Below are 26021 nucleotides of genomic sequence, written 5' to 3' on the forward strand. Positions count from 1 at the left end.
GGTGAGTACAGTGCGACGTGGGACGTTATGACCAGCTGAAGTAACTTGGATAAAGAACTGTGAGTAAAGATCCTGAACTGCATTACAGAGACTCTGAGTCATTACTCCCGTGCACCATCACTCCCAACATCCCCACTTGCTGCCCTGAGGCTATACTCCGCCCATGGGGAGTTATACTACACTCTGCTGCGCCCACAACACCAGCCTCAGCGGTCTGCACTGCAGTGGCGGTTCACTCCGACCGCAATCCACGGGTGGCGTAGTCAGACATTCAGAACGAATAGACTATCCCCTCTGGTTTGACCGCCCTGGGCACGGACTGGGTCGCCGCCACGTAGACTACAACCCCCAGCACCTCACAGAGGCCCGGCTCCGGGTATTCCCCTACACACACGGCCCAGGGGGGCGTCACATAATATCCCAGAGCCTTTCTAGTGGCAGATATGCCCACTTGGCTCCAGATACAGCCTTCAGTAAGGTAACAATACCAATGTCCACATCAAGCTGCGTTTTTACCTTTGCCGGGTCGTAGCTGCTTCAGTCAGCTCGATTCTGCCACAGCTGTGGCTTTAAGGCTTCCCAGATGGGGCCTCCGGGCCATGTACCTTCAAAGGCTACTGGTATCTCAAACACAGGGGGGATCCAGCCTCTGCCTTCCAGGCTAGTGGAGTCCCACACAGGGACCAGGCCTCTCGCCCTCCAAGGCTACTGGTATCCTAAACACAGGGGGATCCAGCCATTGCCTTCCAGGCTTCACCAGACCACTCTTTCTCTTCCAGCCTCTCCAGGCTAAAGTTGTCCCACACACAGGGATCAGGCCTCACGCCTCTCACCCTGTTTCAAAACCACCAGGATTTATATATCCTTCAGTGCACACAGGACCTGTGATGATGTCACAGTCATGTGATCAATCCTTCTGTGCGCACAGGACCTGTGATGATGTCACAGTCATGTGATCAGTCACCTGAGGGAGAGGTACATGGTCAGCCTGAACACACCCTGGACCATTACAGTAATGCCGCAAGCCGCTGCATTACAGTATGTAAAAACAAAAAACCTACTCACCTAGCCCCCTTCTCCTGATGTACTGCTCCGGTCTGTGCTGTCTGCAGACTGTGTCTTCTTTTGAAATCAAGTTGTAGGATGCCTCTAATGGTGTGTCATTGCTGTTAGCACCTCTTCTCGCCCAGTCCCTTGCCTCCATCACTGTTTTAAGTCCATAAATTGCTCTTGCCCGGTGGCACTCTATTCTGTTCACCCCTCTTCTTGTCCCTAATAATCTCCCTCTCACAACTAAATGTATTGTACAAATACCTAGTACAGTCGATCAATGTCAGACCACCTCAATCTATTATTCACATCTCAAATTTAAAGTTAAACCATCAATTATAAAGGACCGGAAAACTTATTTTCCAACTAAATTGTAATTATGGTGAAAAAAAACAAAATGTTCTCATTATTTTCCAAAACAATGTTCCATTTATTTAAACACATAACTTTCTAATAAGTAACAACATGCAGAGTATTAAGCAGCCTTGTAGTCTTATAGCGCGCTGCCTCAGGTATCGAAATGGAACTTTCGGGGGGTTCAGAATCTGGAATCTTTAAAAAATTTCTAACAAGTTTTCTCAGGAGCTCAGGGTTACAGTTTCTGCAGGATTGGTAGCATCACCACTACTCGCCTTCGCATTCTTCTTCTTCTTATGGTTCATTGATATGAAAACAGCCCCAACTATTATACCTGAAAAAGATAGACCTAGTTAAATACAGGTCAGAATTTAGGGTTTCTTGCTCATTCGGCTTCTCTCAATTCACATCTATTGAGAGAAGCCGAACACGTCTAGTTGGTATGTGATCACAAGTATGCAAATCACATACATCCGGTAATGTGACCGCCTACTCACACCAGGGACGCCAAGGAATCCATGACAGCATGCGCACCATACGGAGTGGCGATTTGCCAGTCTGCAGTAACATAGAGTTACTGCAGCTTTTTATCCCAAGCTCGGAAAAGTACTTTACTATTTACTATGTATAGTAAATAAAAATTACTTCTTTTGTCCAGTTTCAGGCAACAACCTTGATTTTTTTCTTAAATGGGTTGTCCATCTAAAAAATTGGAAGTGTGCTTAACACAGTAAGTTATACAACTTAGTTCCTGTCTAATAGGTTCTCCAATCTTCATCTACAAAATCTGGCCCTGTCAGGTCCTCTTAAAGCGGTTGTACAATACTCAGACAATCTTCTCAATTACTATGCTTCTCCCAAGAAATATAATAAAATAATAATAGAATCCACAGCTCTCACTTCCTCCGGCTGTCAATTATGTCCAAAGGAGGGGATAAGAAGAAGCCACTGATTGCCTGCAGTGATCGCATAACATAACAATGTCACGCAAGCCACTGGAACGGCATCGGAACCAGAGGTGAGTATAAGTGCTATTATTTCACTTGTGGGAAATATAGTGATTGAGAAAGGTTTGTCTGAGTAGTGGACAGCCCATTTAATTACTATGTTGGACACAGGACACCATTTTCTGTGTGAACATGTGTGTGAGGTGGGCTGGCTGACTGGCTCATTTGAATAGCTAAGCCAACCTTATTTTCTTTCTATACATCAGCTGTGATAGAGGAGGAGTTGGCTTAGGTTTAGCTGTTAAAGTGAGCAAACAGACGCCCATCTTCATTCACAGCTCTTGAACAGCAGTGCTGTGTCCCACAATAACTGAAGGAGGAGTCGCCAGGACCGGAACTTGTAGCTGAAGAGCCAGGTACCTTTCAGACAGGAACTATAAGTGCTGTTAACAGATTTTTTTTATCTACACAAAGCATTAAATACCCAGGATTTCATGTGTGTCTATCTTCAATCCCCTCCTCAATGTGGTAGGAACTGGGGTCTTGACTAGACAAATGTGGTCATTCCTTTTCTAGATCAGTAGTGGTCCTGGAGGTATTATCTATTCCTATTAAACATTTTTAGAATATCCAGTGGATATGTCATAAATGTCTAAGATGGGAAATGTGAAAAAATGCAAGAGCGCAATAGGGTATTATCCAATTAATAATTGGTACTACAGAAGTATTAAAAACTGCTCACCTAGTAGGGTTGTGTGGGACACAACACCTATTAAGCCTGGACTCCAGATGCTGCAGCTTCCTATGGATATGTCAGAGATAGATGCTGGGAAAGGAAGTCGTTTCTGTGCTCTCTGGAGTCACGACAAACCATTAGTATGGATAAAAATGTAGGTTTATTGTCTACGCGTTTCAGAGTCCACCGACTCCTTCCTCAGGACAGGGTTATGTATGGTTGTCCTCAGGAAGGAGTTGGTGGACTCTGAAACGCGTAGACAATAAACCTACATTTTTATCCATACTAATGGTTTGTCGTGACTCCAGAAAGCTCAGGAACAACTTCCTTTCCCAGCATCTATCTCTAAGATGGGAAATCACTTTTAAAGGGAAGCTACCATCATAAAACGACCTATTATTTAAATCAAGTTTACATGTATATTTTAAACAATTTTGCCAATTTTTTTATGTTATCTTTATTAAAATAAATAGCAATTTTTACACTGTCCACTTTGGGATTCTTCTAGACTCATACTTACTGTCCTTTCCGGTTGACTTTTCAGCAGATTATCTACCAGCAGAGGCAGGGATACAATGACTGATAACACCTCCATAACGATGTCACAGCTGACCCTGCTCCCCCTCCCTCCACAATGACTTTTGCACACGCTCTTTAGATGTGTCAATACAAAAGATAGCGGGGTCATAGTCTGTTCATTGCTGCTTATGTGCTAATGTACATGTGTTATTTCCTGAAACATGAAGTTAGAGTCTAAAAAAAGCCCCTGTGGCCAGTGTGAAATTAGTAAGATTTCTAATTTTTATTTTTAATACAGATTGTGATCTGAAAAAAAGCCACATTGTCAACATTCTAAAAAAAATACATTTAACACAAAAACTTGATTTAAACCTTTTTATGCTTCTGATTTTACACAAAGACAGGAAGTGTTCCTTACAGAAAAGATCATTTTCAGCATGGTCAAACACATGACAAATCATACAGGTTGACTAACCTATTACTCCCAGAGTGCCAAATAATATTCCAAGAGCCAGTCCAATACTTGTTAGCCCAGAAGATTCTATTGGCTCTTTTTCACACTGGTTATTAGGGGTACAAGAGCAGATTCGAACTGCAAAAGAAAACATGTTATCGATACAAGGTCTTAATATAAACAGGTTAACTCCCAGAGATGTCAAATCTTGTATCAAATGTTTAATTCTAACCTTTTATCTAGGTTATCTATAGACAGGAACTTTACCACCTGTACCTGCAGGTCAGTAGGCACCTCCAATCTCTGACTTGACAATTAATTTTTGGTTATTGTGTGGATACAACTTAAATTGTAAAACATCTATTGTGGAGATATTAGCAATCAAAGTATTTGGCACCCAATGAGTTAACTTTTATTAAGTTCAAGTGGGTGTTATCAGATATTTTTCACTGGAGGCGTGTACATCTTCTCCCTGTATGAGTTGCCCAATCATATGCAGGCAGCAACACTGCAGATAATGAATATGCCCCCTATATCTTAGGTCTATCAGTGTGTGAGATGTAAAGATACTGCTTTGATCTCCTGCTCTAATCTTCTGCATTAGTACAAAGTGCAGCTGAGTTTAGCTGTATCACATTACAAACCTATCTATCAGCTCTCCTCCTCTCATACCACTGTCAGCTCTGCTGTACCATCCCTTCACCCACACTGCCTGTCTGGAGAGGAGTCACACTTATGTCTGTTTTGCTAAGGACATCTTGTAATCACTCTGCAATTAGAGCACAGTCCTGTGTGAGATGTAACTATACCCAGCTCTACTCTCACTGCAGAGCAATTACAAGATGTTGTGAGCACCCCAGATATAAGTGTGACTCATCTTCAGACAAAGAGTGTGAGGAAGAGTGTGAGATGCAGTACAGCAGAGTTGACAGTGCTATGAGAGGAGAAGAGCTGATGAAGGGTTTGTAATGTGACACAGATAAACTCAACTGCACTTTCTAATCATGCAGGAGGTTAGACCAGGAGATCAGAGCTGTATCATTATGTATCAAACACTGAAAAACTTAAGCTATAATGGGGGGGGGGGTGTTCTTTTTCTATGTTGCTGCCTGCATATGATTGATTAAATCATACAGGAAGAAGAAGTACACACCCCCAGTGAAAATTATCTGATAACACCCACTTGTATTTAACAAAAGTTAACTCATTAGGTGTCAAAAACTTTGATTGATAATATCTCCATAATGGAGAGGGGAAAAAATAAAATAAAAATGTTTTATTCCGCTCTGCAGCCACTATTACATTGTGTGTTCAGCTTAACATGAAAAATTTGGTAAAAATTCCTCTTTAAAGACCTGAGTCGTAATAGTATATATAGAAGACCAGAGCCATCCTATTACACCACTCAGAAATAAATTTTATCTTGGCAATTTAACTCCCTAAATGTTATAGTCAATAGTGACTGTGGCATCATAAGATGACAGTGGGTCATCTTTTTCAGTTGGCCCCAATATGCTGTGCATATAGTATGTCTGTCTCAGGTTTTGAACAAGCTGATGGTTACACAATTTGTGCATTTCTTAATGTGATATTTAGGCTGCATTCACACATCTATGTGTCATGGACTGTGATCATGAACCAGCCACAGGTCTCCCTACTCAAATAGAACAACCTCATAGGCATTTATGAGGCGGTCAAGTTCGGGTTGGGAAACCCACAGGCAGTTTGTGCATCCAGGGGAGCACTGAGACAGAGGAGGGTCCCTGTGCAAGAACAGTATGTGTGCCCATTGGAGTCCTATAGTTCACCATAATGCACCCCTTTATGTGCAGCTCTGGATATAGTAGGGGCTTCCTTTCCTCTTGTGCTCTGTGCAGCTGTGCAGGTTATATATAATATGTTTGCCCCTGCATGCATCACTATCTGTACTCGGACCATGAGGCTGTGTGCCCACTATGCGTTTTTCAAGCATTTTTGCCGCGGAATTTCCACAGCGAAAACACTTAAAAAACGCTTGGTAATACGTGCCCCATGGTCCCCAATGACAATCCGCATGGGCTGTGCACATGCTGCAGAAATTTCCGCTGCGGATTATCATTGCGGACAAATACGCAGCACGCCCATTAATTTTGCGAACACGCAGCTTAATAGCCGCCATTGACTTGCATTGAATCGCATAATATCCGCATCACTACATGTGCCCACGCGGATATTAAGCAATTCAATGTGTGGATGGTACCCGGGTTTGGAGAAGAGGAGACTCTCATCCAGACCCGGGTACCATAGTACCTGTAAAAAAAAGAATTTAAAATAAAAAATAAACATATACTTACCTTCCGATGTCCCCCAGTCTCCATAGTAATGCGACTTGGCTCGCCAGCAGCTCGCGATGGTCTAAAAGGACCTGCGTTGACGTCATTTAGTCATGTGACAGGTCACGCGACCGCTGACGTCGGCGGTTGCGTGACCTGTCACATGACTAAATGACGTCACCGCAGGTTCTTTTAGACCACCGCGAGCCGTACAAGAGACCGGACGTACCGGAGAAAAGACCGGGGGCCATCGGAAGGTAAGTATAATGTCTATTTTTTTTTTTTTACCATTTTTATTCTTTTTTTAACTATTACTTGGTCACGCTATATAAATCCATGCCGGTTGCATGGATTTTTATAGTGTGACCAAGTTGTCAAGCACTTTTCCAAGTGATGCTAAAATCGCTTGGAAAAGCGTTTGATAACCCGCATGCAGAAATGCATGCAAAAACGCTTGACAAACGCTTCTACCTGGCAGAAAAAACGCATGTAAAATCTGCATCATTTCTGCATCGTGGGCACTTAGCCATACACATGGATGTGTGAATTCAGCTCTAGTTTGGTGAAATTTTACACTACAGCACTTTGTGAAGGACACTTTGGATGGAACTCTTCATATCACAAATGTATTGTTTTGATTTAAAAAAAAAATATGTACATGCATTACACGGGCAGTCCATTAATTGTAATGAGAATGGTGTAATGCTTCATTTTCTCAGCGGTGGCGCTGCAGGGCAGTAAAATACTAGCTGCCATGTTTCACCACAAATTACAACTGATTGTGTGGAGATCTAGCAGCAGGACACCTAGTGCTCAGCTTATTTTTGGGGGACCACTTAAACAAAAATGGACTGTCTTAAATGTAAATTCAGATTCTGGGCTAATCTAGCGTCTTGCAATCTGCTGTGGCATTTTGATTGCGAGGAGCTGGAATTTTCAGCATAGTATCATAGTGCTAATAGAAGCCATGTTGTCTAATAACCTTTATAATTACTAAGTTATCATTATCTATCCTGGCCACATAACTGAAGACCCATAGCAATCTTATTTCTGTATTATATCCATATTGCTATAATAAAAATTCAATAACATTTTGTGTTGGAGATACATTTTTGTGACTAGATGCGATGAGTTTTGTTGGCCACTTTTATTAGAAAAATTCTTACACATAATGGGGCAGATTTGCTATTTTTGTCCTCTAATTAGACAGCATAAATAAAGTTGTACATATACTGTACAGGTGAATCTCACAAAATTAGAATATCATCAAAAAGTTAATTTATTTCAGTTCTTCAATACAAAAAGTGAAACTCATATATTATATAGAGTCATTACAGACAGAGTGATCTATTTCAAGTGTTTATTTCTGTTAATGTTGATGATTATGGCTTACAGCCAATGAAAACACAAAAGTCATTATCTCAGTAAATTAGAATACTTTATAACAACAGCTTGAAAAATGTTTTTAAAATCCGAAATGTTGTCCTACTGAAATGTATGTTCAGTAAATGCACTCAATACTTGGTCGGGGCTCCTTTTGCATCAATTACTGCATCAATGCGGCGTGGCATGGAGGCGATCAGCCTGTGGCACTGCTGAGGTGTTATGGAAGCCCAGGTTGCTTTGATAGCCGCCTTCAGCTCGTCTGCATTGTTGGGTCTGGTGTCTCATTTTCCTCTTGACAATACCCCATAGATTCTCTATGGGGTTAAGGTCAGGTGAGTTTGCTGGCCAATCAAGCACAGTGATACTGTTGTTTTTAAACCAGGTTTTGGTACTTTTGGCAGTGTGGACAGGTGCCAAGTCCTGGTGGAGAATAAAGCTTCCATCTCCAAAAATCTTGTCGGCAGAGGGAAGCATGAAGCGCTCTAAAATCTCCTGGTAGACGGCTGCGCTGTCTTTGGTCTTGATAAAACACAGTGGACCTACACCAGCAGATGACATGGCTCCCCAAACCATCACTGATTGTGGAAACTTCACACTAGACCTCAAGCAGCTTGGATTGTGGCCTCTCCACTCTTCCTCCAGACTCTGGGACCTTGATTTCCAAATGAAATGCAAAATTTACTTTCCTCTGAAAGCAACACCTTGAACCACTGAGCAACAGTTCAGGTCTTTTTCTCCTTGGCCCAGGTAAGACACTTCTGGCGTTGTCTATTGGTCATGAGTGGCTTGACACAAGGAATGCGACACTTGTAGCCCATGTCCTGGATACGTCTGTGTGTGGTGGCTCTTGAAGCAATGACTCCAGCTGCAATCCACTCCTTGTGAATCTCGCCCAAATTTTTGAATGGCCTTTTCTTAACAATCCTTTCAAGGCTGTGGTTATCCCGGTTGGTTGTGCACCTTTTTCTACCACACTTTTTGCTTCCACTCCTTCCTTTTCCATTAATATGCTTGGATACAGCACTCTGTGAACAGCCAGCTTCTTTAGCAATGACCTTTTGTGGCTTACCCTCTTTGTGGAGCATGTCAATGACTACCTTCTGGACATCTGTCAAGTCAGCAGTCTTCCTCATGATTGTGGAGCCTACTGAAACAGACTAAGGAACCTTTTTAAACTAAACACTTAGGAAGCCTTTGTGGGTGTTTTTTGTTAATTATTCTAATTTACTGAGACAATGACTTTTGTGTTTTCATTGGCTGTAAGCCATAATCATCAACATTAACAGAAATAAACACTTGAAATAGATCACTCTGTTTGTAATGACTCTATATAAGTGTGAGATGCACCTGTACATGACATAACTGTCGGCCCAACGTTCATTCGAGCACAACGTTATTTCTTCTGACTTCCCCATACACAGAAGTGCATGGCATGTGTTTTCAATAGGACGAGAGGAAAAAGCCACTGACAGACTCCTATGGCAGAGGCTTATTTCCCCTGAAAACAAGAGTGTCCGGCGTTGAAATTTCAATTGCCCGTTCCTTCTTTCCCCTGACATCATTTGTTAGAGGAGAGTCAGGATGCTCCTAATACATTAGATGGCCTGTAGATTAGGATATCAGTAGGTTAGGACAATGTTCATCTAATGAAAAGCAGCTATTAATTGGCTTATTTAGCACAATAATTTTGGTACATGGCTCATTTGAGTTGGAAAAAGCGTCTAAAATCCATGCCAATGGAATGTACATTCTTTTTGGAGTAAATTGGGCAGAATTGTAGTGCATTTAGTTTGATAAATATCACCGAGTGGAATTTTTTTTTCTTACCTGGTACAGAAACTTCATTTTCCTTTGGTGGACGTCCATTGTCCCTAATAACGACTGGAACATAGTTTGTTTTCTTTGGAAAGTTTGTATGCTGCATGGTTAGACGAGCAGAAGTAGCTATAGGAAATGTATAGAAGAACCTTTAGTCTCATATATTATTGCTTTGCAGATTTTCTAGAACTAACATGTCTGGTTGAGAGCATATAATATTGAATAAGTCATGCAGCTGCTCCACAAGTCATCCCTACTTCAGTCTCCCATAGTCACTCTGATCCTTCTCATTCAACAATTCCCCATCCTTCCTGTCTCAAAGTTTCTCTCAAGTTTGTTTCTACACTTGGATTCTATAAAATGTAAATTGAAGTCAAATTGAACTGAACATTTTTTGTGCGGTGGTCAAACCAATTGCTTTTTTTTCAGACCATCAGGTGACAGGCTAAATACAATTTATGTTTATTTTATCATTTTTGGGATCTAAAGGTCATTCAAAAAGGTCAGTCTGCCAGACAAAGAATCTCAGCTCAGCTTCAGCTAAAATTTTTATTTTCTGATAAAGAGATCCCCATATTAGATAGAAGTGGACCTACATATTACAAAAAAGTCCTAAGGCTATGTGCCCACGATGCAGAAATGCTCCGGATTTTTTCCTGAGCATTTCTGCATCTCCCTGGCAGAAAAAACGCGTGCACATGTTGGCCCACCAACATATCCTCTGATGGAATCAGGTGTGGTAAAGCGACTTGCTCAGGTCTCACAGAGGCAGACACAGGACACACGTCTCGGGTTAACTTTCTGCTGGTTTATTGTACGGCATAAACTCCATCAGGGTTGGATAAAAATAAACAAGTCCTCTCTGAGATAAAGGGAAAACAAAAAGATAAAGTATTGCACAGTCCATACATAAGCGGGGTTTCGGCTGCTTCGGGTAACATAGTGAGTCCCACCAAACACAAGTCCTTCAGTGGTGCTCTCTGGCTTCACCACACACAGCCTGGAGACTTCATTCTCCAGACCACACCAGAAAAAAAAAATAGAGACTGAGCATTTAACCTCGCTCAGCCACACCCTGAGGAGAGGTAGGGTGAATGACTTCCCTCCCATTTCTATGTCATTCACACCAAACTATCAAAAATGGTGATTAAACCCTTCAGCATATAACCTTCTGGAGAAAAGTTGTAGTTTAGTTCACTAAAAGCTAAAAGGGCTGTTAATTATATAATGATATTGGCTTTAAGAATGAACAGTAGAAATCCTATTTGGGAGTAATTTCAGAGACCCTAACTTCATAATGTGTCTTGTGTATAGATGAGCGAACCTTCAATGTTCGGTTTGTTCCAGTTCGGCGAACTTCACGATGTTCGCAGAAGAATTTGCCGAATAATTTGCCGAACATACGAAATCTCATTGGATTTAATGGGATTCAATGGGAGGCAAAGCGAAATGCATGCGCAACACCTTCAGATGGGCCCAAAAGCTGCCAAAACAGATCAAATTAGGGGCAGACACCAGGAAAAATGGCATCAATTGACCCACAGTACAAATTTTATAATGGCACAGCAGCATTCAGCCATGGGCCGTCCATGGGGTGTCAGGGTCTGGGCCAGCATTTACAGCTTTGAATTGAACTTCAAATTAAGACGAGGTGGGTGAGGGATCGGTGTAGGTCTGCTGTGCTGGGATCCCTGATACCACATGCAACAGCTCAAGCAGCATTTGAGCTCAGCCACACTCAGAAGACAGAAAAGTCAGTTTCATAGATTAGTATTGGTACAAAAATGTAAGGATAGTAACAAAGGTAGTTGACTGAAAGTAAGTGGAGGTCTACTGCTACAGGAAACACACATGAAGGAGACCCTACCAGGAGTCTCCCATTTCCAAAAATTAGGAGCTGACACCACCAAAGTGGCATCAATTTCACCAGAGTAGAAATAGTATAATGGGGACATACACTTCTTCCACCACATCCAAACCAGCAGATGAAGACCCAACCAGGAGTGTGAAAAAAGCTAGGTATATATATATACGAGATGCCAATATGATACAATAGGACTAAGCGAGGAATTGCACTATTAAAAATATCTTTATTAGAAAAAAATTGTAATCACTGTAGACAAACAAGAACAAGGTTCCAGAAGAGGTGGAACTATTAACAAGTGGTGATGTACCAAGTACACTGTGTGCCAGAGAAGCCTTTACCAGTAACAGTAACCTCACCACCACACACAGAGCATATAGCACCTATGTGTAAAACAAGAAAGACTGTGGGTAACCCCGAGTACCAAAATTCACTCAAGGGAACTAATTGATGTACCTATATGGACACCGTATACACCACATCCTATGTTCACAATTTATTGCCAGAACATATAACTTGTTATTATGATATCACTACCCCTGTCGGACACAGAGCCTAGCACCATGTGCCCTATCTTAGGCTATTATCATGCTAAACCAAAAGGCTCGGCACCCCAATATCATCATTAAGGAAGAGTATAGATATCAAATATTATGCAAATCGCTCAAACATAACTTGTGGCAATGACATCAGTAGCAGTTAGTCAATATCAGTCACCTAGTTAGAAGTGTGGCTTTATGAGCGTCATTAAGCTCATTCCAAAATCCACCAGCCACACAGCATAAAGAAAAGGAATGATCTCTTTTCAGGATGCGGAAGACTGTTTACCAGATCCCTTAGGGGTGCCTGTGTCCTTTTAATGAACTCCCAACGCGTTTCATCAGGGATGCTGACTCATCAGGGGAGATAATCATAAACCCTTCTGCTAGGGTCCAATCTCATGACACATCTGCATCATGGTGAGCGCTGTAGCGCTCTGTGTGTGGTGGTGAGGTTACTGGTACTTGTAAAGGTTTCTCTGGCATACAGTTTACTTGGTACATCACCACTTGTTAATAGCTCCACCTTGTCTGGAACCTTGTTCTTGTTTGTCTACAGTGATTTTTTTCTAATAAAGATATTTTTAATAGTCCAATTCCTTGCTTAGTCCAACCAGGTGTGTTCAGATTTTCAAAAATTATGGGCAGACACCACCAAAGTGGCATCAATTTCAGTAGAGTAGAAATCACATAATTAGGACCGACATCTCTTCCACTACAGCCAACCCAGCAGATGGAGACCCAATCACGAGTGTTCACATTTCCAAAACTTATTGTTAACATCTTCAGCAGCAACAGCAGACACAGAAGCCATGACAAAGATATCACAGACTGCAATTACGTGAGATCAATGGAGCACACTAAAAACTACAACATCACCTAGTCTGTATAGTCTGCGACTGGGGTGCAAAAGTCCTTAGAGCTCCTTGACTTGTTCATCTTGATGAAAGTTAGGCGGTCTACACTTTCAGGGGACAGCCAGCTGTGCTTATTCGTCTGCCAGCACGAGCTGGTCTAAAAAATGTGTGAAAGGACTCACAGAAATTGCTTCTGCCACTTACGCTGCTGCTGCTAATGTTCTTGCGTTGACGAATTGATGTTTCGGAAGTTGGATGTCTAGAGCTGCGATGCACACTGTGTGCCTCATTGCTGTCTTGGGGAAAACCTCTCTTAAGGTTGTGTAAAAGCATGTTTGGATACTCCTGCATTCTTGCCTTTTGCAGGGCAAGAAGCATCTGGCAAAATTTAGTCTTATAATGTGAATCTAACAGAGTGGCAACCCAGTAGTCAGACACTATTTCGAATCCTACCTATATGAGGATCATGTTGCAGATAGTGCAGCAAGAAAGCGCTCATATGTCGGGCTCTTCCATGAGGTCCAAGCCCATGCTGTGTCCGTGGCTGGGTAACACTGATCCCTGTTTCCTCTGTCCCCTCCCGCCATCCACGAACAACAGAAAGGGGATGAGTATTTGCTTCATTTCCTGACTGTTGCTCACCCATCACCTCTTCCTCCTCCATTTGTTCCTCGGCTCCTGCACCTTCACTAACAGTTTGTCTGGTATCACCAGCCACCCTTGATCATTGTAATCCATCCTCCCTTGGCACCCACCTGTGTAATGACAGTCTGGAACTTTGAGACATTGTTATCCCTTCCGCATCCTCCTCTGCTTCCTCCTCTGGGACCACCACCTCCTCCTGCAGGCTATTCAAAGTCTGCTCCAGCATGTAGATGACCAGAATAGTGATGCTGATGATGGCATCATCAGTGCTAAGCATCTTAGTAGCCATTTCGAAACTGTGCAGTGGTCCTTAATCTCTGCCCACTCAGTAAACCTGAGATGCCTCATGTCTGTACTGTGTTGGCCCAGGCTATACGACTTGACATACTGCATAAGGGCTCATTGCTTCTTCCACAGTCGTTGCAACATGTGAAGAGTGGAATTCCACCATGTCGGTACATCGCATATCAACCGGTTAACTGGCATGGACAAAGACCTCTGAATTGATGCAAGTCGATAACCTGAGGGGTGCAAACGGCGGAAGTGAGCACACAGCTTCCGTATTTTCAGCAGCAGCACATCCGGGCTGGTATAGTGGCGGAGGAATTGCTGTACCACCAGGTTGAGGACGTGAGCCATGCAAGGCACGTGTGTGAGCTTGCCACCAGGTTTGCACCATTATCGCACACGGCCTTCCATGGCTCTAGGTTCAGCGGAGACAGCCATTGCTCAAGCTTGGCCTGGATAGCTGTCCACAACTCTACAGTTGTATGACTGCGATCTCCAAGGCATATTAATTTTAAGACTGCAAGATTGCAGTGAGCCCTGGCTGCACAGTACAGAGGTGAGGGGGATTAGGTTTGCACTGTTGGAACCCATGTCTCATTAAGGCAGAGGTTGAGGGTTCAGGAAGAGGCCCTAGAGGAGATGAAGGAGGCAAAAGCAGTGGAGAAAGTGTGAAATACAGAGGTTTGTCCTGCAAGCCTTGGGGATTCCAAGACTTATGGAGCAGCCCCTTCCCAACCTGCACCCACAGCCACCTTAGTAACCCAGTGCCCAGTCAGCGAAGTGTAACGCCCCTGGCCATGCTTACTCGTCCAAGTGTCTGTGGTGAAATGCACCCTAGCAGACATAGATTTAGTCAAGGAAGGGATGATATTGTCTGCGACATGCTAGTGTAGCTCAGGCACAGCTTTCTTAGAGAAGTACTGGTGACTGGGCAACTGCTACTGGGGGACTGCAACGGCCATCAGCTTTTGGAAACCATCCGTATCTACCAGGCGGAAAGGCAGCATTTCCGTGGCCAACAGATTGGAGATAATGGAGTTCAACCTCTTAGCTTTGTCATGTGTAGGAGGAAACAATCTTTTACGTGACCACAACTGCGAGACGGAGGGCTTTCTGCAGTGCTGAGAGAGGGCGGAGTATGGTGAACATGACAAACTGCTGGACCATGAGTGAGGTACAGACAGAAATGTTAAGGTGAATTGAGAAATATGTGGTGTGCTCGGTGTCTGAGATTGGTCAAAAACTGCAGGCATGTCCACTACCATTAAAGCTGATGGGCTCTCACTCAGCCTGACTGGAACGGGTAAACAAGTGGAGGTTCTGCGGTTGTAGACCTGCATGACAACACTTAGCATGGTAACAGAGGAGGAGAAAGAAGCAGCAGATGCAGTTGATGTGGCAGCCAATGTTTGGTGAGGTTCGCCTGTCCGCATTTTATTGCAGTGAGATTGCCAGAGTAACGCATTTTGATTGCGCATGTGAAAGTTCATACATGTAGTAGTCAAATTATTGTACTTTTTCCCTCTACTGAGTTTTTGTTTGCCAAGTTGGCAGATAACGTGAGTTGGCTCACCCTTTGCGGTGTCCAGGCTAGGCAACCCTTGCCGCCCCTGCGAGCTGCAGACCTGCGACCACTGCTGCTGCTTAGCACAGTTGTGGCTAAGGATGCGGTGGTCCTGGTGGTTGCATCACTCCATATCTGTACCGCAGGACGCAACATAACCTCTTCGTCTTCCTACTCCTCCCCCTCCTCAGAGGACCTACTCAGCTGTGTGCCTCTGGGTTCACACCAAGTGGGATCTACAACCTCATCATCATTCTCTCTGTTTTCCCATTCCTCGCCCTGAGAGTCACCCTCCTACTCTTCCTGCCCTTACCTCACAGTACAGTCCGCGTGAGCTGCAGAATCTGAATCTAATCAGGATCACCTCCCCCGCAGGGGTTAACGTCTGGTGACGAGGATCAGGATGCTGCTCAGACCCTACTTCATCCTGCCCTGGATCAAACCTAAAAAAAATGTGGGCATCGGAGCAGATGCTTTCCTCCTCTTAAGTCAGTGAATTTTGGAGCAGGCTTCTGATGTCCATGGCATAGAATGTGTGAACAGCTCTGCAGACTCACCCATCTGTGGTTCCCTACAGTCAGTTGGGCAGTTGGTGAGTTCTGACGCGGGGGTAAGCAAGGGTAATTGGGGTGCCACCTCTGAGGACTGTACTGTGTGTGATGTTGAGGTGGAGGAAGAGGAGGAGAGGCCACTTGATGCAGCGCTTGCCATCCATTGGAGCCCTTGCTCTTTCTGGCCCTCAACTACAAGGCATATATAGAATATATGCTCCAAACAATTTCAAACTGAGATCTCCATTGCTGTATCACTTTAGTAACACAAGATATTTTTTTACTGTGGATGAGGCCTGTATTAAATAGAATATGTGCTCAAACAATTTCAAACTGAAATTTGGCCTCCTGCCACCTTAGCAACAGAAGAATTTTTTTTTACTGTGGATGAGGCCTGTATTAAATAGAATGTATGCTCCAAACAATTTCAAACTGAGATCTGGACTGCTGTATCACGTTAGTAACACAAGACATTTTTTATTACTGTGGATGAGGCCTGTATTAAATAGAATATATGCTCCAAACAATTTCAAACTGAGATCTGGACTGATGTATCACCTTAGTAACCGAAGAATTTTTTTTTTTACTGTGGATGAGGCCTGTATTAAATAGAATGTATGCTCCAAACAATTTCAAACTGAGATCTAGACTGCTGTATCACGTTAGTAACACAAGACATTTTTTATTACTGTGGATGAGGCCTGTATTAAATAGAATATATGCTCCAAACAATTTCAAATTGAGATGTGGACTGATGTATCACCTTAGTAACCGAAGAATTTTTTTTTTTACTGTGGATGAGGCCTGTATTAAATAGAATATATGCTTCAAACAATTTCAAACTGAGATCTCCCCTGCTGTATCACATTAGTATCACAAGGATTTTTTTATTACTGTGGATGAGGCCTGTATTAAACAGAATATATGCTCCAAACAATTTCAAACTGAGATCTCCTCTGCTGTATCATGTTATATACAGCAGAGGAGATCTCAGCATACAGCTGAATTTCACCATCACAAAATGACAAACTGAGATGTGGCATGCTGTATCACATTAGTAACAGGCTAATCATACATCATCACTATCCTAGACAAAGTGATAAAAATACTGTAGCGGAAATGCAATCATTTTCATTTCCCAGACTTTTACCGAATTTTGCCATTTTTAAGGAAAAAGATTCGATTGACCGATCACAAATTCGAATGTGCAATGTTTGTGCCGAAATTGAAATTGGTGATCGTTTTTCAAACATGTTGGCTCATCTCTAGTCCTGTGTACAACCCTAACAAAGCTTTTATTATTATTACCAAATTTAAAGTGGACCCAAGGACGCATTGCACTTTCATGCGATCTGGTTTCATGACACTTACCATTCACATATTGAATGTTCCAATCATTTGCTGTAGTTTGATTACCACCAAGGCGAAATTTCAGTGCCACCCCCCAAGGTGGCCGGTCATCATCTGTACCGCTGAATTCAAATGACTCTGGTTTTGTCAATGGATAACAGAAAAAGAAATCTCCATAATAATCCTTGGCCAATCGAGGACTATTGTCATTGACATCATCCAGATACAAGTAGAAGCTTACTGATGAACTCATTTTTGAATTTTCTGTTAAAAACATTAATGTGTTAAAGAGTTACTTATCTGTGAACCAACTTATAATATGAAGATTTACTTTATAGAGAATGTGACGGAGGGTTTTGTCATTCCTTAGCTTTACTCTTCACTCAACATATCCCCATATGGGTGGGGCGAGATCACCAGCTTTGAAAATAAACATAATTTTGTGATGCTTTGTTGGAAGTTACTTATGTTAGATGTGTCTATGTGTGGTCAACCAGTAGTTCAGATGTAATTTGTGGCCTGATGAGGGTTTTGCATGCAAGTCATAATAATATATTGAATTTTTCCAATGAGGAATAATTCATAGAAAGTTAAGGGTGGACACATCTGTAAATGGCCACTAGGTCCTGGTCCTACATCCAATGGCTCTCAGGACCATATTGGATCAATCTGCTTTTTCCATCATTCCCAGAAACTTCAATGGAGGGGCCCTGCTAAAGTACTAAAGCATGAACATCTCTTACTTTTGATCTGTTTGGACAATGCATTCACGGTTAATGGGAAAACTCCTTGGTCACTCGATATGAGTCCGGGACTCTCGGAAACCATGCACAAGAGCATGGTACAGTTCATTAGTGCAACTTGTGCAGCCATACAGGTTCCCAAGAGGTTAGGGGGCACAGTTACACCTCCAAAGCAGGAGGAATTGTGCATTATGATGAACTATTGGACTGAAAAGGCCACTATACTGTTCTTATACAGGGGCCCTCTTCTGTTTATGTCTGCTCCTGGCACAGTTGAAGCTGAGGAAGGTCTAGGAGAGTCTTGGATTTGTCTCCAGTAACTTATAAACTAGTCCAACCCCCAAATCCCAGTTTCAATGTACACATTCTTCAGACATTAATCTTGAGCTGTATAATGAACTGCCGATGGCTTAATGCGTGGCCCAAAACCCTTTAATGAATCTATAGGGGCATATCTCTCCAAGAACCTCATGGGTTGGAGGGGCTACATGTATAAATGTAATGTCATCAATCCCATATTACATATACAATGATCCAAAAGTCTTGTGTGAGGCTTACTTGATTCTGTAGCAACTACTTCCACTCTATATTGGTCGACCCGTTCACGATCCAGATCGGCATTGCTGTAGATATCTCCAGTATTTTTATTAATTCTGATCCAATTTAAGTAATTTTCTCTCAGTTCAAACCTGGGGATACATTTTAGAAATGTCCAAATCTAATGTGAGTGTACCAAATGTTATGTCAGTCAAAAAAGTCATTGTTGTCCATAAAATGAAGTGGCAGTAATATATGTACTAAAAAGAAAGTATGAAAAGTCGGGACAGATTCACATACCAATGGTTAGTAGAAGAGCAAACAATGGCCACTAGTTGCTTTGGGTCAATGCCAACCAATCTTTTCTTAAAGGTGGCCACATTTCTTATATACAGTATAAACCCGTTAACCAAAATAGTAAGATAATGTTCAATTTGTGCTAGTCCTTTCCATATTTCTGTTCTGTTTTAGGATAAATAGTGCCAGGGCTCAAAAATGATGGGAAATATTGCCACCTGACAAACCCCATTATAAAAAGGTTCCTTGGATTTTTCATACTTTTACTTAAAGGGGCTGTCCTATCTGGAACATGGAAAGTGTAACTGTTGTTTTAATATTTATTTCATAAATCAATAGCACATATGAAAATAAGAAACTTTGTAATATATCTTAGTAGAGAAATCTACTTCTTTTTCAGCCAGAATTGATTAGTCATTATCAAAATTCTCAGTTGTGGGGTAAAATCTGTATTCAGTGAAGACAGACGCTCCCATTACTGAGATAGGAGAGAAAAGTTGCTATGAATACAATTCTATGTATATTGAAAGGGGGAGGAGCTAGAGGCAGAGCTCCACCCCCTTCCTCCCCACTCCTATCGAGACAGAACCTTATAAATAGGAGCTTTACTACGCTGGCTTGAGGAAGGGGTTGTACTCCCGAAAAGACGGCACAGGTGCAGACCTCGGTTCGACAGACAGCATCTCTGCCTGCCTCTGTTTGGAGCATATGGACTATTTGCACCGAAGTCTATGTCCTTAACCCCTTAAGCCCCGCGGGTGGTTTGCACGTTAATGACCAGGCCAATTTTTACAATTCTGACCACTGTCACTTTATGAGGTAATTACTCTGGAACGCTTCAACGGATCCCCCTGATTCTGAGATTGTTTTTTCGTGACATATTGTACTTCATGATTCTGGAAAAATTTCTTCGATATCACTTGCGTTTATTTGTGAAAAAAATGGAAATTTGGCGAAAATTTTGAAAATTTTGCAATTTTCAAAATTTGAATTTTTAAGCACTGAAATCAGAGCGATATGTCACACAAAAGAGTTAATAAATAACATTTCCCACATGTCTACTTTACATCAGCACAATTTTGGAACCAAAATTTTTTTTTGTTAGGGAGCTATAAGGGTTAAAAGTTGACCAGCGATTTCTCATTTTTCCAACAAAATTTACAAAACCATTTTTTTAGGGACCACATCACATTTGAAGTTACTTTGAGGGGTCTTTATGACAGAAAATACCCAAAAGTGACACCATTCTAAAAACTGCACCCCTCAAGGTGCTCAAAACCACATTCAAGAACTTTATTAACCCTTCAGGTGCTTCATAGGAATTTTTTGAATGTGGAAGAAAAAAATGAACATTTAACTTTTTTCACAAAAATGTTACTTTAGACCCAATTTTTTTTATTTTCACAGGGGTAACAAGAAAAAATGGACCGCAAAATTTGTTGTGCAATTTCCCCTGGGCACGCAGATACCCAATATTTGGGGAAAAAACACTGTTTGGGCGCACTGTAGGGCTCGGAAGGGAAGGAGCGCCATTTGACTTTTTGATTGTAAAATTTGCTTGAATAATTAGCGGACACCATGTTGCGTTTAGAGAGCCCCTGTATGCCCAAACATTGGAGCTCCCCCACAAGTGACCCCATTTTGGAAACTAGACCCCCCAAGGCACCTTTCTAGATGCATAGTGAGCAGTTGCAACCCTCAAGTGCTTCACAAATTGATTAGTAAAAATGAAAAAGTGAAAAAAAAAACACTTTTTCATTGTTACGAATCAATTTGTGAAGCACCTGGGGGTTCCAACTGCTCACTATGCATCTAGATAGGTGCCTTGGGGGGTCTAGTTTCCAAAATGTGGTCACTTGTGGGGGAGCTCCAATGTTTGGGCACACAGGGACTCTCTAAATGCAACATGGTATCCGCTAACAAATTGAATGGAAAATCGGCTCAAATTGTTAGCTGACACCACATTGCGTTTGGAGAGCCCCTCTGTGCCCAAACTTTGGAGCTCCCCCACAAGTGACCCCATTTTGGAAACTAGACCCCCCAAGGCACCTTTCTAGATGCATAGTGAGCACTTGGAACCCCCAGGTGCTTCACAAATTGATTCGTAAAAATGAAAAAGTGCAAAAAAAAAACACTTTTTCATTGTTACGAATCAATTTGTGAAGCACCTGGGGGTTCCAACTGCTCACTATGCATCTAGATAGGTGCCTTGGGGGGTCTAGTTTCCAAAATGGGGTCACTTGTGGGGGAGCTCCAATGTTTGGGCACATAGGGACTCTCTAAATGCAACATGGTATCCGCTAACAAATTGAATGGAAAATCGGCTCAAATTGTTAGCGGACACCACATTGCGTTTGGAGAGCCCCTCTGTGCCCAAACTTTGGAGCTCCCCCACAAGTGATCCCATTTTGGAAACTAGACCCCCCAAGGCACCTTTCTAGATGCATAGTGAGCACTTGGAACGCCCAGGTGCTTCACAAATTGATTCGTAATAATGAAAAAGTGAAAAAAAAAACACTTTTTCATTTTTACGAATCAATTTGTGAAGCACCTAGGGGTTCCAAGTGCTCACTATGCATCTAGATAGGTGCCTTGGGGGGTCTAGTTTCCAAAATGGGGTCACTTGTGGGGAGCTCCAATGTTTGGGCACACAGGGACTCTCTAAATGCAACATGGTATCCGCTAACAAATTGAATGGAAAATCGGCTCAAATTGTTAGCGGACACCACATTGCGTTTGGAGAGCCCCTCTGTGCCCAAACATTGGAGCTCCCCCACAAGTGACCCCATTTTGGAAACTAGACCCCCCAAGGCACCTATCTAGATTCATAGTGAGCAGTTGGAACCCCAGGTGCTTCACAAATTGATTCATAAAAATGAAAAAAGTGGTTTTTTTTTTCACTTTTTCATTTTTACGAATCAATTTGTGAAGCACCTGGGGATTCCAAGTACTCACTATGCATCTAGATAGGTGCCTTGGGGGGTCTAGTTTCCAAAATGGGGTCACTTGTGGGGGAGCTCCAATGTTTGGGCACACAGGGGCTCTCCAAACGCAACATGGCGTCCGCTAACAATTTGAGCCGATTTTCCATTCAATTTGTTAGCGGACACCATGTCGCGTTTGGAGAGCCCGTGATGTGCCTAAACAGTGGAGCTCCCCCACAAGTGTCCAAACTATACCCCTCAAGGATTTTATTAAGGTGTATAGTGAACATTTTGAACCCAGAGGTACGGCACAGAATTTGTTTACATTAGGTCATCATATTGAATAAGTTGTCATTATTCTTGAGCGCAAGTGCTCGCTACTTGAGTTTGCATCGGGTACTCAGGTATGCACCATGTACAGCGTGTGCTCGAGTGACATGCTCGAGTCCCTGCTCCGCATGTTTCACGGTTATTAGACACCCAAAATAAAACATGCGGGGATCGCTCGTGCATGGCAGGCAATCCCCGTAAAGTTTTTTGGCCGCGAAGCATATGGGGCAGAGACTCGAGCATGTCACTCAAATACCCACGATACTCAATGCATACCAGAGCACCCGATGCAAACTCAAGTAGCGAGCACTTGCTCTCAACACTAGTCGCCATATCGTCATCTTTTTTTCTTACTTTTGAAAAAAATCCCAACCCCAGCCCTAACCCTAGCACAACCCTAGCCCCAGCACAACCCTAGCCCCAGCACAACCCTAGCCCCAGCACAACCCTAGCCCCAGCACAACCCTAGCCCCAAACCCAGCCCTAACCCTAGCCCAATCCTAACCCAAGAGTTTATTTTTGACGCCGTTCTTTGTGCGGTATAAGTGATTAGACGACTTTATTCTTCGGGTCGGTGTGATTACAGCAATGCCAGAATCATATGGGGTTTTTATGACTGACAGCTGTCACACACTAAAAGACGCATTTTTTGTAAAATCTAGTTTTTGCATCGCCATATTTTGAGAGCTATATTTTTCCAGATTTTGGCAGACAGTCATGTGACGGCTCGTTTTTTGCGGGATGACTTGACGTTGTTATTGGTGCCATTTTCAGGCACGTGACATTTTTTGATCGCTTTCTATTCCGATTTTTGGGAGGCAGAATAAACAAAAACCAACAATTCAGGAATTGTTTTTTTTTTTATTCTGTTCCGCGTGTGGTAAAATTGATGAGGTAGCTTTATTCTTCGGGTCAGTACGTTTACAGCGGTACCACATTTGTATCATTTTTCTATGTTTTGGTGCTTATACACAATAAAAGCTATTTTATAGAAAAAAATATTTTTTAGTATCGCTTTATTCTGAGAGCTATAACTTTTTTATTTTTCGGCTGATGGAGCTGTATGGTGGCTTGTTTTTTGCGGGACGAGATGACGTTTTCAGCGGTATCATTTTTATTTATATGCGTCTTTTTGATCGCGTGTTATTCCACTTTTTGTTTGGCGGTATCTTGATAAAGCATTGTTTTTTGCTTCGTTTTTTTTTTTTTTTTTTACCGTGTTCACTGAAGGGGTTAATTAGTGGGACAGTTTTATAGGTCAGGTTGTTCCGGATGCGGCGATACCAAATATGTGTACTTTTATTGTTTTTTTTTTATTTTTTTTATAATAATATTTATTGATGGGTACATTATATTTTTATTTTTGGTGTATTATTTTTTTTATTTTTTTATAATATTTTTGCACATTTTTTTTTTTTTCCCCACTTTCACTCAGTTTATACACTCTATTACTTTGTCCCACTCTGGGACTTTCACTTTTTTTTTTCTGATCACCTGCATGGCACAGGAATGGAGCACCATCCCTATGCCATGAAGGCTGTCAGAAGTGCACAGTGTGAAGATTGCTTGGAGATGCACTGCGCATGTCCAAGCAATCTTCCTGCTCTCTGGTGACCCGGATGTTGTCATGACGCCATCGGGTCGTCATGGCAACACCCGGGAAGCCTTTGCAGACTGCGCTGGAAGCCGGAAGAGGAGGTGAGTATCGCCGATCACCTCCCCTTGCCCCCGCAATGCCGCGATCGACTTCGATCGCAGCATCGCGGGGGTTAATGTGCTGGGAGTGGTGCAGGACCACTCCCTGCACATAGTACCGGGTGTCAGCTGTGACAATCAGCTGACACCCGGCGGCGATCGCTCCCGCACAGCCTGTGTGCGCGCGCGATCGCGATGACGTACTAATACGGGTCTGGCTCTTAAGTCCCAGGGCACAGACGCGTATTAGTACGTCAGATGTTATTAAGGGGTTAAAGGGGTTTTCCCATTAACAAAAGTTGATTTTAATCAATAGATCTTGGAATAATAATAACTTCCACAATTGATGTGTTTAAATAAAATGTTCCTGTGCTGAGATAATCTTATAAATGTGCCCCTGCTGTGTACTGTGTAATGGCTGTGTCTGACCATACAGGGACATGGTCTGATCATACCACATCTCCTGGGCAGGGGAGGAAGAAAAAGAGGATACAGGCAGGACAGCACAGGATCACAGCTGATTCTATGAGGTAAAACATTGTTTAAAAACAGGCAGTAAAATGTTTTACCTCACAGAAAGAATCAGCTGTGATCCCCTGCTGTAATATCTTTATATTCTCTTTTGCTGCCGATAACAATGATTTTTTTTACTGGCATAAACGATCTGAGAGTTTTGCTTGTTTGTCGCGTGATCACCAGAATGTTGACACCGGTGAATAAATGGGAACGAGAAAAAGCAATGATGTCCTCATGTAAATTCACCTCAATCACTAATGGCCTAGCCGTGTTCCCACATCCATCTACAAAATACCCATGTAGATAAGAACTTTACAATACAAGCATAGTGAGCTTAGTTAATGAGCTACTTACAGAATTTCATCACCTTCAGGATCTGATGCATTTATTTTTATTAACCATGTTCCCATAGGAATGGCTTCAGAGACCTGTACTTGGTATATTGGATTCCCAAAAACTGGCTTCTCATCCACGTCAGTGACTATAACTTTTAAATGTGTGGTGGAGCTGGAATTATAACTGGTTCCTGTAGCCAGGGGCTCTGGATTCCTCGCTTCTATCATCAGATCATGCTCATCATATGATTCATAGTCTAGTTGCTGCGGGAGAGAGAAGGACGGTTAAGGGCCAGTTGGAAACTGCAAAATCCATAAAGAAGTATATCAGATTTCTCACTTACAGCGGCCACCTTGACATATCCACGATTATTCAAAGGATTTGTTTCAATGATGAACATCTTATCCGGATCTCCTTCGACTATTCTGTAAGAAATAGCAGAGCTTCCTGTGCGTGGCTGATCATCGTCTGTGGCCTGTATCTCCTTCACTATTGTTTGCAATGGAGTGTCTTCCCGTAAGGTTACATTCCCATACTAGAAATGTAAAAGACAGACATGAAATGTTATAAAGCTAGATAGATACATGTCAGATAGGTAGACAGATAGATACGGTGGGGGAAATAAGTATTTGATCCCTTGCTGTTTTTGTAAGTTTGCCCACTGACAAAGACATGAACAGTCTATAATTTTAAGGGTAGGTTAATTTTAACATTGAGAGACAGAATATCCCCCAAAAAATCAAGAAAATCAAATTTTATAAATTAGATAAATTTGTTTGCATTTTGCAGTGAGAAATAAGTATTTGATCCCCTACAAACCATTATGAGTTCTGGCTCCTACAGACCAGTTAGACACTCCTAATCAACTCGTTACCTCCATTAAAGACAGCTGTCTTACATAATCACCTGTATAAAAGACTCCTTCCACAGACTCAATTAATCAGTCAGACTCTAACCTCTACAACATGGGCAAGACCAAAGAGCTTTCTAAGGATGTCAGGGACAATATCATAGACCTGCACAAAGCTGGAATGGGCTACAAAACCATAAGTAAGACGCTGGGTGAGAAGGAGACAACTGTTGGTGCAATAGTAAGAAAATGGAAGAAATACAAAATGACTGTCAAGCGACATCGATCTGGGGCACCATGCAAAATCTCACCTCGTGGGGTATCCTTTATCATGAGGAAGGTGAGAGATCAGCCTAAAACTACATGGGGGTAACTTGTTAATGATCTCTAGGCAGCTGGGACCACAGTCACCAAGAAAACCATTGGTAACACATTACGCCTTAAAGGTTTAAAATCCTGCAGTGCCCGCAAGGTCCCCCTGCTCAAGAAGGCACAAGTGCAGGCCCGTCTGAAGTTTGCCAATGAACACCTGGATGATTCTGTGAGTTATTGGGAG

At 42.4% G+C, this 26021-nt stretch overlaps 1 protein-coding gene across 1 annotated transcript in view; it reads right to left on the minus strand.

Annotated features, from left to right (window-relative positions):
- Window positions 1-1456: 1456 nt before the first annotated feature.
- CDH17 (cadherin 17) overlaps window positions 1457-26021 on the minus strand; it is a 116760-nt gene continuing 92195 nt past the window's right edge. The window contains exons 11-17 of the mRNA XM_073679669.1: window positions 24959-25150; window positions 24634-24878; window positions 18539-18669; window positions 17259-17501; window positions 9589-9705; window positions 4085-4201; window positions 1457-1741 (exon numbers count right to left, since the gene is read on the minus strand). Coding sequence (XP_073535770.1) covers window positions 1629-1741; window positions 4085-4201; window positions 9589-9705; window positions 17259-17501; window positions 18539-18669; window positions 24634-24878; window positions 24959-25150 — 1158 coding nt within the window. The 3' untranslated portion in view covers window positions 1457-1628. The remainder of the gene's footprint in view (window positions 1742-4084; window positions 4202-9588; window positions 9706-17258; window positions 17502-18538; window positions 18670-24633; window positions 24879-24958; window positions 25151-26021) is intronic.

Source organism: Phyllobates terribilis, unplaced genomic scaffold (assembly GCF_046119375.1).
Source record: "Phyllobates terribilis strain yellow unplaced genomic scaffold, ASM4611937v1 Scaffold_4__5_contigs__length_816908805, whole genome shotgun sequence".
NCBI classification, from domain to species: domain Eukaryota; kingdom Metazoa; phylum Chordata; class Amphibia; order Anura; family Dendrobatidae; genus Phyllobates; species Phyllobates terribilis.